The sequence below is a fragment of the Manis pentadactyla genome, chromosome 15, assembly GCF_030020395.1.
Source record: "Manis pentadactyla isolate mManPen7 chromosome 15, mManPen7.hap1, whole genome shotgun sequence".
Classification (NCBI taxonomy): Eukaryota; Metazoa; Chordata; class Mammalia; order Pholidota; family Manidae; genus Manis; species Manis pentadactyla.
Window position 1 is genome coordinate 47034004 of NC_080033.1, and position 11320 is coordinate 47045323.

The 11320-nt window shown below is 49.2% G+C and overlaps 1 protein-coding gene across 1 annotated transcript; it reads right to left on the reverse strand.

Moving 5' to 3' along the window:
• Positions 1–1758: 1758 nt before the first annotated feature.
• On the reverse strand, positions 1759–6473 carry LOC118918626 (proline-rich protein 2-like). The gene is made up of 4 exons (XM_057492891.1): positions 6461–6473; positions 5645–6201; positions 4589–4738; positions 1759–2209 (listed from the first exon to the last, which is right to left on the reverse strand). The coding sequence occupies exons 1-4, from the start codon at positions 6471–6473 to the stop codon at positions 1892–1894; spliced, it is 1038 nt and encodes a 345-aa protein (XP_057348874.1). The 3' UTR covers positions 1759–1891.
• Positions 6474–11320: the final 4847 nt, after the last annotated feature.

The following is an 11320-nucleotide window of genomic DNA, read 5'->3' on the forward strand; positions in this document are numbered from 1 at the left end:
CTACCCTACATCCTTTATCAACAGACCTTCCTCACTCAGCCCAGGTTGCTCTGACTCCAATCCTTTTTTACATTCTGTGTTCTAGATGAGACCCTGCTAACTCCTTGACATAATTAAGAGCACAGACAGTGGAGTCAGATCCATGGAGGTTTGACTCCCAGCTCTGTTTACAAGCCGTGTGACTTTGGGTCCATAACTTAACCTCTCTGTGCTGTAGATTTTACAGTATGAAAACAATAATGACCCTATTTCACAGGGCTATGGGAAGAATTAGGCAAGGTAAACCATGTAAAGCACTTAAAACCACATTTAGTAGACACTAAGTGCTCAGTGTTATTATTATTACCAGACCCAGGGCCTTTCTCCTGGCACTTTTCCCTCCCTGAGACCACCACACACCCATCTTTCAGTCCCTTCTACCCTCCAAGCTTGGCCAGGGCCACCTCTCACCCTCCACTCCCACCTTCCCATGCCCGACTCCTTTTCACTTTTCAAGTCTGACCTTTAAGTTCACTTTCAATGTTAGAGGTGAGACTTCTCTATCTCAGCACCCTATCTACATCCTTGAGAAAACTGCATGTTTTGTACTTACTTGTTTCCTAGGTTTTCGTCGGTCTCCTCCACTGTAAAAATGGCACGAGAGCGAGGACAAGTGTGGATGCTGATTACTGGCTTATCCAGCATTTGTGACATTTAGAGGCTTTCAGGGAATTCAGTGGTACCCCACGGGTCACTTATTAAGTCCAAAGTGGAGGTCACCACTTCAACCAGGAATTAAACTTACTGTCAGTAAGGGACCAACTGACCCTCTGACATGATGCACCAAGAGCAGTGACATCTGCCAAAAATGCTTAACTTGAATCCAATCATGAGGACACAATCGGACAAATCCAAGCTTGGGACTGTTCTGTAAAATGGCTGGTCTGGACTCTTCACAAGTATCACTGTCACAAGGGAAAACAACACAAAACTCCAAAGTAGTGTTCTTGGTTAAAGGAGCCTGAGAGACATAACTCAGTGAGCTGTGTAATTCTGGATTGGATCCTAGACAGAAAAGACAGGAAGAAAGAAGGGAGGGAGGGAGGGGGGAAGAAGGGGAGGAGAAAGAATACAGCTAAATGGATACTACGGGAACTGTAGGGGAAATTTTTATATATATAGACCGTACATTACATAATAGTTTTGAATTAATGTTAAATTTTGTCACTGTGAGGATTATATTGCAGTTACGCAGGAGAATCTCTTGATTTTAGAAGTTACATGCCAAGTATTTAGGGAGAGAGCATCATACCTACAACTTACTCTCAAATGGTTCTCCGGGAAAACGTGGGTTCCTGAAAACACCAGCGTACCCGGGGAGGAGAGAGCAACTAGGGAGAGATGTTGACAGTTGGAGATTGTAGCTGAAGACTAAACGAGCTTGCAACTTTTTGATAGAGTTGAAAATTTTCTAATCAAAACCTGGAAAAATAAATAAATAAAGCATTCATGGAATAAGTGGTCTTTGGGATTTAATTCCCAAATCCGCAAAACTCTTTAGATCTTGAGAAGATGCATTCTCAAGCTCTTCATGCAGCCTTAGGATTTCTTTCTGACAGGTCTGTGAACTAGTCTAGATCAGAGGTCCTTAATTCTGAGGCTTTGGATGAGCAGAAGCTCCCCGGGCACTGAGACAACACAGCACACTGGCGCTTGGACAAGCTGGCACTTCTTATTAATGGTAGGTGACTAATAAATACATTACTGCACCCAATAAACTTTATTACAATAATGAGAAATTTATTAAACCAAGTCACTCTTCTTACAAAATTACAGTTAATATGGGGTGGGAGGTGGTGGTGGGGTTGGGAAGTGGGACCACTGCATGTTGACTGTTAACGCTGTGCCCTTCTTATAGACATGGCTCTGCCACCAAGCTTCTGTGTGGTCGTCTTCTTCGCACTAGGTTCCAGCCGCCTAATTTGTGGCGGGGAGCAACCCTGTTCTTCATCAGAGTCTTGAGAACTATGAGGTTTCTTCGGAGCCCGCCTGGGGAGTGGCTTCTCTTCCACCTTTGCTGGGGTGGGCATAGGTGCCGCCGCATAGGCCTGGTAGCCACCCACGAGGGGTATGGTCTGTCCATTCCAGTAAAACTGGCCTTCAACACGCCCTTCATTGATGAGCTGGTAGTAAGTGGGTGTAGCCGAAGGGGAAGCCGCTGCTGCCGCTGCTGCTAAGAACACCAGAACTGATCAGTTACTCTTCCTGTACACCATGTCCTGCCAGAACCTTCCCTCTGCCATGTCACTCTCAGTTTCTGGCTGAAGCCATTCGATCTGCTTGGCATCTAAAACCCAGACGTGGCCCATCACCTCTATGAATCCCCTAGAGAAGCGATGTTGGCTGCAAAAGTAATTCTGTGGAGCCTGTGGCAGCAGGAGACCAGGAAATCTGTTCCCCATTCCCAGAACAAAACACAACCTGAAAATGATTGCCATCAGGATGCCCTCCATCTCTCCCTTCCACAACAGAGGAAACATTTGTTAAAGTCTGTCACTTCTGAGGCGGTTTTAGTGGAAATACCTTTCAAGTTTTGGAAAAAATAATCTTACACGAATCAGTTAAGAACCCCTCTCCCTTTGAGCCCCCCATTTGTGTTGCCTTTTTCAACCACGCTGAACTCTAGCCCTCTGATACTTCCAAGTAGATTTGAAAAAGGCAAATACCAAAGCAGAGTGACCAGGAGGCTCAGGCCAGAATGTGGGTACCTAGTCTAGGCTCACATCAGTGCAACCTCTGGGACGTCTTTTCCTCAGCCATTAGGTCTCAGTGTCCCTTTATCACTCCCCTCGGCTCTCCTGCTCTTCCCATCAGTATGACACCCTTTTCACCCCTACTCAGAGGATCAGTCTGGGATGTGTTTGAGGGGACCCATGTGGACAGCAAGGTGAAGGTGCCCAGATTGGAAGGTGAGGTTATGAGTGGCCCTCAAGAGCTCTTCCAAAAACTGCTCTGTTTACACAAAAATGCTCTTGACTTTTGCTAAGAGGCCAATCACCACAGGACTTTTCTGCTGGTCCTAGAACAGGCCAGCCTCATTCCTACCTCAGGATCATTCACTTGCCATTTCCCCAAGGATCTGGAAGGAAGCATTTGTAGCCCAAAGGTGGAGGGAAGGCTACATTTATAAAGATTAGGAACTTTCTGAACGCTTGCCCAGGGATAACATTTCACTTGCCCTCAGCAGTGAGCAGGAACACTGGTATTAGTTAACAGCTGGGGAAGTTCTGAGGTGTTGTGGGCCAGCCAGAAAGGAGATGCCAGGTGGCAGCCAGGTGAGGCTGTGTGCCCACCAGTGGCTCTTGTACAGGTGCCCCGCCTAGGCCTACCAGGGCACAGAGAAGAAGTTACACTGGATGTAAATCCAGTCAGACATTCGCAGGCAGCTAGACTGCTATCTGGTCTCAAACTGGTAGGAGTGCTTCTCCAAGAACACTAGGTTTGTGTGGTCCCGCTGCCACGGCAACAGTGAGGTCATCGATACCCAGTAAGGTCATGTACGGAATCTTGCGACTTGAGGGGCAGGCTTCAGGCTCTCTTGTGGAAGAGAGCAGGGTGGAGGCACAGGGGCACCCTACCTGGCCCTTCCATCTAGCCCTCCGTATCCATGCCTTAGGCTACAGAGGGGGCGGCCTAGAATGTTAACTGTAGGAACTGGCCCATCTGAAATGGATTTGGGAGCAACCTGAGCCTTGATTCTGCTCCTAGATGGCCTGCTGGTGACAGGCCTGCCCTCCACACCCAGCCGAACTAATTATTACTGTGGACTCTGGAGTTCACCTTGGTTCAACTACTCAGCAACTCTACTGACCAGCAGGGAGCCACTGGTATTTAACCTCTGTGCCTCAGTGTCCTAGTCCCTAAAGCAAACACCTCAGGGGCTGCTGTGAGAACTGACCACACAGCAGAGCTTAGCCCTCCAGTAGGCACACACTGAATGATGGAAGCTGTTACTATTCCTGTTGCACAGGCAGCTTCCATGCCTAGAATGTCTTCCTGCACTTTTCATCACAACTAATTCCTCTGCCTCCTGGTAGTCTCAGCTTATATGGGACCTCTTCCAGGAAAGCTGCTGTGAAGCCCCATCCCCAAAGCCTGGATCAGGGGCCTCCTCTGGGCTCCCAGTGCCCTGACAAGACCCCACCCCTCAGCTTTGATTGATAAGGGTTTTAACAGTTTCCCCCTCTTGCAAATTCAAGTTGAACTAATGAAGGGCTTCAGTTCTGCTATTAATGCATGCCTTTAGGCAAGTTCTCAGCCCCTGCTCCTTCTCAATGGGGATGATTCCCTGGTTCTGCTGACCACTTGAGTGTGGAAGTGGAGGGACCTCCAGAACCTGGGACTGTCTGCCGTGGGGGTCGCCAGAAGGCAAGTGAGTTCGGGGCCCCGCGGGGCAGAGCCCTACTCGGAAGACTGAAACGTCTTGGGTGACCAAGCCCTCATTATCCCCTGCGGGCCCCGCTGTCTCCACTTCAGCGCAGGCCCATCAGCCCCCCACTTCTAGAGCAGCGCTAAGGCCCCGTCCAGCAGCCCCTCCCTTGCCGAGCACCTGGCTGCCCTGAGGCCTCTCCAACCGGACGTAGCGGACCGGCTCCCGCTCCGGCTCTGGCTCAGTCTCGGGACCATCGGGCGTCCGGTCGGTGGATCCTCGCGCGCCCCGCGGCCGCGCCAGCTCTTGGCCCCGCGCCTCACACTCGCCCTGCGCATAAGACACTCACCTTGAGAATTTTTACAACCACTCTCTCCTTGTTAGTGATGTTAATGGCCTCAAATACTTCACTATACCTTCCCCGACCAAGTTTTCGAACCAGCTGGTAATCATCTTGATTACTGTAAAGGCAAGAGTGACACATAAATGCCAGGATTTGGGATTAACCAAGCCTATGCCCACTATATACCTTCCTCCAGCCGCTTCCATTAATCAAGCACTTGGAAGTGTCTACACATCACGCCACAACTCATTCCCTAAATGTAAAGGCACAACATAAACTTGGCTCCTTTCACTCTGCACACAGCTCCTAACCTAACTGGTGTCTCCTAACTTGGGGAGATGAGGTAGAAAGGCACTGCTCCGAGACGACCTAGAGGGGTGAGCAAAGCACCCATCCTGGAGGGCGCCACATCTGCCTTACACTTCACACCCGGAAGGTAGACAGCGCCTGCTGAGACTGTGGATGTCTTTAAAAATTTTCCTCCCACCCAGCCTCATTTCAAAAAGCTAAAAAGGCAGACAATTTTAATAGCTCAAGAGGACAGCTGCTGACTTCCCACCCCAATAGAAACCCAAAAGTGCGAGAAGGAAGGGCTGCTCCCTCATTTGCACCAGGCTCTGGTCCCCGGACCCTCAGTTCTCAGTAAGAGAGCATTCCTTGGGGTAAGGGGGAGGAGGGGTGCACCAGGCGGGGAGAAAGGGAAGAAAAGGGCGGCGGGTGGGGTGGGGGAGATGAGGGCAAGTGCAAAAGAGGAGACTCCTGCCTCCGACCCCAGACCAAAGGAGGCCCAGCGGAGGCAGAGGGCGGCTTGCGCTGGGGGGCGGACGGGAGGGGAGGGCAGGGGAGGGGGTGAGAGGGCTCGGCGGCGGAGGGTGGGGCGGCGGCGGCTTTACCCCCAGCTTGGGACGTAAGCCTCGTAGTCCCAGTACTCGCGGCTCCGCAGGCTGTTCACCTCGGCGTAGACCCGGGCCCTGCTGCCCGCGGCCGGGCCGGGCATGGCGGGTGGGACCGGGGGGCGCCGCGGGGTGCAGAGGGCGGCGGCGGCGCGGCTGGGGGCGCGGGGCGGCGGGCGGAGGAGACGGCGGGCCGCAGGGCGCTGGAGGAGGCGGCGGAGGAGCGCGGCGGAGGGCGGCAGCGCCAGGCCGGGCCCGCGGGGGCGGGCGGACTGGGGGCGCGGGGGGCGCCGGCCGAGCCGGCCCGGTCCTAGAACGGCCCGCGGGACGGCGAGGCGGCGGGGCGGGCGGCGTTCGTGCTCCGCGGCGGCCTCCGCTCGGCTCGCGGCCCCGAGGCGGCGGGGGCAGCTGCGGCCACACCAGCAGCAGCAGCCGCCAGCCGGGAAAGGGGCAGCGGCGGCGGCGGCGACGAAAGAGGAGGAGGAGGAGGAGGAGAAAACCCGGAAAAGGGGCCGCGCTCACCAGGAGCGGCCGCCGCCCGGCCGGGGCCGCCCAGACTCACAGCGCCCCCTGCAGCGCGGGAGGACCGGCCGCGCGGCCCCGACCCGGCGCCGCCCCGCCCCCGGCCCCCCGCCGCCCGAATCCCCGCCCCCGCGCCACCCTCCCTCTCCCAGGTCTGGCGTGACGGCTCCGCGCCGGGCCTCCGCACCCACAGACTGCTGCCTCAGAGCCGTACTCCTCGTGGACCCTTTCAGGACTGTCCTGGAGACGCCTAGCCCAAGCCGTCCACCCTCTTACTACCCCGAGTTTACCCACCCCGGGCTCCCATACTGACCCTGCAATGACCCTCCTGTCACCCAAACTGCTGCCTTCGGTTTCCTGCCTGATGATTGTTATCACTCAGAGCATCCCCTACCTCAAGGTTTCCCCATCCACTCGTGACCCTGTCCCCACCCCCTACCGTGCTGCCCAGACGGACCCTGACCTGTCACCAATGGACTCCTCAACCTCAAGGCTCCCCCTTCTCTCTTCATCCAGGGTCTTCCTCACAAAAGCCCCCTCTTACACTCCCTCCCAAATTCCCTTCCAGAGCCTTCCCAAAGAGCCCTCTGAATGTTCACTTCCCTTACTTGGTTAAGCTGGAGTTGACCAAGTTGCTCACTTCAAGTTCCTATTTTTCCTTTTGTAATTAATAAGCAATTTGTGGGGAGATACTTTGACGCTATGCCAATACCCTGTTTTTGCTTGGGAAGACAGAGAATAGGAGAATTGTGAGAGTCCTGCCTGAAGGGATAGGCTAGGGGTTGGGCATGGACTGAGTGAGAGTGGGGTGGCCAACCAAACTTTGGTCTATTTTACTAAATTGCTTTTAGCACTTAACACTTCTCTCTGATCCTCTGGGCTGTTCTTTCTTGGTTTCCTACCCTACATCCTTTATCAACAGACCTTCCTCACTCAGCCCAGGTTGCTCTGACTCCAATCCTTTTTTACATTCTGTGTTCTAGATGAGACCCTGCTAACTCCTTGACATAATTAAGAGCACAGACAGTGGAGTCAGATCCATGGAGGTTTGACTCCCAGCTCTGTTTACAAGCCGTGTGACTTTGGGTCCATAACTTAACCTCTCTGTGCTGTAGATTTTACAGTATGAAAACAATAATGACCCTATTTCACAGGGCTATGGGAAGAATTAGGCAAGGTAAACCATGTAAAGCACTTAAAACCACATTTAGTAGACACTAAGTGCTCAGTGTTATTATTATTACCAGACCCAGGGCCTTTCTCCTGGCACTTTTCCCTCCCTGAGACCACCACACACCCATCTTTCAGTCCCTTCTACCCTCCAAGCTTGGCCAGGGCCACCTCTCACCCTCCACTCCCACCTTCCCATGCCCGACTCCTTTTCACTTTTCAAGTCTGACCTTTAAGTTCACTTTCAATGTTAGAGGTGAGACTTCTCTATCTCAGCACCCTATCTACATCCTTGAGAAAACTGCATGTTTTGTACTTACTTGTTTCCTAGGTTTTCGTCGGTCTCCTCCACTGTAAAAATGGCACGAGAGCGAGGACAAGTGTGGATGCTGATTACTGGCTTATCCAGCATTTGTGACATTTAGAGGCTTTCAGGGAATTCAGTGGTACCCCACGGGTCACTTATTAAGTCCAAAGTGGAGGTCACCACTTCAACCAGGAATTAAACTTACTGTCAGTAAGGGACCAACTGACCCTCTGACATGATGCACCAAGAGCAGTGACATCTGCCAAAAATGCTTAACTTGAATCCAATCATGAGGACACAATCGGACAAATCCAAGCTTGGGACTGTTCTGTAAAATGGCTGGTCTGGACTCTTCACAAGTATCACTGTCACAAGGGAAAACAACACAAAACTCCAAAGTAGTGTTCTTGGTTAAAGGAGCCTGAGAGACATAACTCAGTGAGCTGTGTAATTCTGGATTGGATCCTAGACAGAAAAGACAGGAAGAAAGAAGGGAGGGAGGGAGGGGGGAAGAAGGGGAGGAGAAAGAATACAGCTAAATGGATACTACGGGAACTGTAGGGGAAATTTTTATATATATAGACCGTACATTACATAATAGTTTTGAATTAATGTTAAATTTTGTCACTGTGAGGATTATATTGCAGTTACGCAGGAGAATCTCTTGATTTTAGAAGTTACATGCCAAGTATTTAGGGAGAGAGCATCATACCTACAACTTACTCTCAAATGGTTCTCCGGGAAAACGTGGGTTCCTGAAAACACCAGCGTACCCGGGGAGGAGAGAGCAACTAGGGAGAGATGTTGACAGTTGGAGATTGTAGCTGAAGACTAAACGAGCTTGCAACTTTTTGATAGAGTTGAAAATTTTCTAATCAAAACCTGGAAAAATAAATAAATAAAGCATTCATGGAATAAGTGGTCTTTGGGATTTAATTCCCAAATCCGCAAAACTCTTTAGATCTTGAGAAGAGGCATTCTCAAGCTCTTCATGCAGCCTTAGGATTTCTTTCTGACAGGTCTCTGTGAACTAGTCTAGATCAGAGGTCCTTAATTCTGAGGCTTTGGATGAGCTTCCTGTCCTCTAGGATCCCTCACACACAGTCTGTGCAAAAGTATGGTTATTATGTGTGTGTGCATATGTGTACATATTCACATTCTTTCCTTAGCATCCATCAGATTCTCAAGGGACGCCATGACCCAAAAATGGTTCCAAACCACTGGTCTAACTACTAGGTCCAACCCTGGCTGAGGCCCCATTTCTCACCTCCGCCCTCTCCCACTTCTGACCCCACCCACCCACCCTGCACCTTCCTCCCATCCCTCACCACCTAACATACACCCATCTCATTAACTCTGTCCCACACCTGCTGGCCAGGATCCGAGAAGTCACCCACACATCGCTCTGGTGCAACATGCTCCTGGATTTGGCTGACATCTCACTAACTCAGCCCTGGAACCTGCAATCAGTCCTCCCACAGCCAAATGGAGTACATTTTTATGACTTGGTGGTAGGTAGGTTGGACACCCCATGGAATTGGCAGAGACTCACTGCTCTCCTTCCTGCCAGCCTGCCATGCAGCCTGCTTGGTGTGAATTAAAACAGGTAACTGGTAATGTTACCAATGCAACCCTCACTGAAGGAGTAAGTTGCACTTGAATGTGGAAACGGACAGGCCGCTGGCTCCTCAGGGTTGGGTGACAGGGCAGGGCGGTTCAGTGCCAGGATCAACTTCTAATTACTCTGTATGTGTGAATTTTGGGGGTGAGTAAAATTCAAGTTTCAAAAGGGGAAATGAAAGATGGCCTCTTGAGTCAAATGGCCTAGTAATTTCATATCAACTCCTATGCCCCGGTGTTTTGTCCAAACACCAAAAACAGAAATAAAAAGAAAACTACCCCTGAGACCAAAACCAAACAAAAAATTAAAACCCTTGGAAAAACACCTTCTATCTTCACAAGGCCTATTTCTAAAATATTTGAAAGGTTCACAGGCTTTTATCCTGTATTGCTGGTTCTAAGAACCTAGCCCAAGAAAATAATGTAAATTATGATCAAAGAATTGTTAATAGTGACAATTTGTGTGAATCCTGCAAAAACCCTGAGACTAAAAACGATCAAGTTTATACTTTAAATGGGCGAATTGTATGGTATGTAAATTTTATCTCAAGAAAGCTGTTAAGAAAACCCTATGAAATTGGAGCTGTTTTAAGGATTCCCTTTTTGCAGCTGAGAAAGTTAAGGCTAATGACACTGATGATTAAGGCAGAGGCTGGATTTGAACTCAGGCTTTCTGACAGCCAAGTCCAGTTCCTTATTCCCTTTCTGATTCAATATATCCCCCCAGAAGACCCAAAGATGTTCATTATGAAAATCATTGTCTTTAATCATGAAAATAATTAAAACCCAAATATCCCAAATTGGGGGACCAGTTAAATAAGTAGTGGTATTATCTCTACAGTGAAATATTAGGCATTAAAATTATGATTATCAGGAATTTTTAGGGATGAGAAAAATTTTATTATTATAATGTTTTTTAATTAGTTTAGAGTTCTTTAAAAGTTACGAAAGTAATTGTGATAAACAGAATAATGCCACCCTCCCTGCCTCATTATTCCCCAGAGACAGCTCCTTCCTAATCTCTGTAACCTGTGAATATGTGAATATGCTACTTTGCATGGAAAGGAGATTTGCAGATGAGATGAAGAGTTTTGAGATGGGGTGAGGCTCATATGGGTCCTTCTAAGTGAAAGAGGGAGGCAGAGAATCAGGAAGTAGATGTGATGGAAGCAGAGGTCAGGATGATGCGATTTCCGGCTTTAAAGAAGGAAAGTGGCCATGAGCTAAGAACTGTAGGCAGCCTCTAGAAGCTGGAAAAAGACAAGGAAATGGATTCTCACCTAGTTCCTCCATAAGGAATACAGCCCTGCCAACATCTTGATTTTAGTCCAATGAGACCCATTTTGGACTTCTGACCTCTTACAATATAAGACAATAAAATAGAGTTGTTTTAAGCCACTAAATTTGTGTAATTTGTTACAGCAGCAAGAGGTAATTCATCAATAGGTAGTACATGGTTCCTCCACATTTTTCAAGAAATTCAGAAATCAGCGAGGTAAAAGGGGAAAGGTGTCTCTGTTTACCTTCCACATTCCCACAGTTCACTGTATGTCTTTCCAGGCCTCCTTCTTTGCAGTAAAAACAAATACTATAATCTATGTTCTTCCATTTTGCTTGCTTTGTTTCAAAGCAGGCTACGAAAGTGTCAGCATATATTTAGTAGGTAAGTTTTTAGGCATGTAATAAATACATAGAAAAAAACTGGAGGGAAATACAGTAAGTGCCTTTGAGTCTTGGAATCATTTGATTTTCCTTTTATAATCAGAAAAAAATAACCGATGTTTATAGGCTGACTATCCTAGTCCTTCCCCCAACAACTTTTGGGTTAATGGGCACTTTTCACCACTTGGGAAATGGAGAGGGCAGGGGAGTAAGGTCTTAAATTCTCTCTGTAATCCAAGGACCCCACAAAGAATGCCGGACTTTCACCTCTGGGTGTCTTTGAAGCTCCAGACATGTGAATAAAACGTGTTGATTAGGGCCCCACTGGCTGCACCCCACCTGGGTACAACATTCACACACAAGTTCCTGGAGAATATCATGTTTTGATTCTTTTT

Excerpts from the sequence above, each read along its gene's own strand:
- LOC118918626 (XM_057492891.1), bottom strand. Across the intron at positions 4,739-5,644 it reads GCTTACGTCCCAAGCTGGGG|GGCGAGTGTGAGGCGCGGGG; the intron begins GTAAAGCCGCCG and ends TCTTATGCGCAG. Across the intron at positions 2,210-4,588 it reads AGAGGCCTCAGGGCAGCCAG|CAGCGGCAGCAGCGGCTTCC; the intron begins GTGCTCGGCAAG and ends TGTTCTTAGCAG.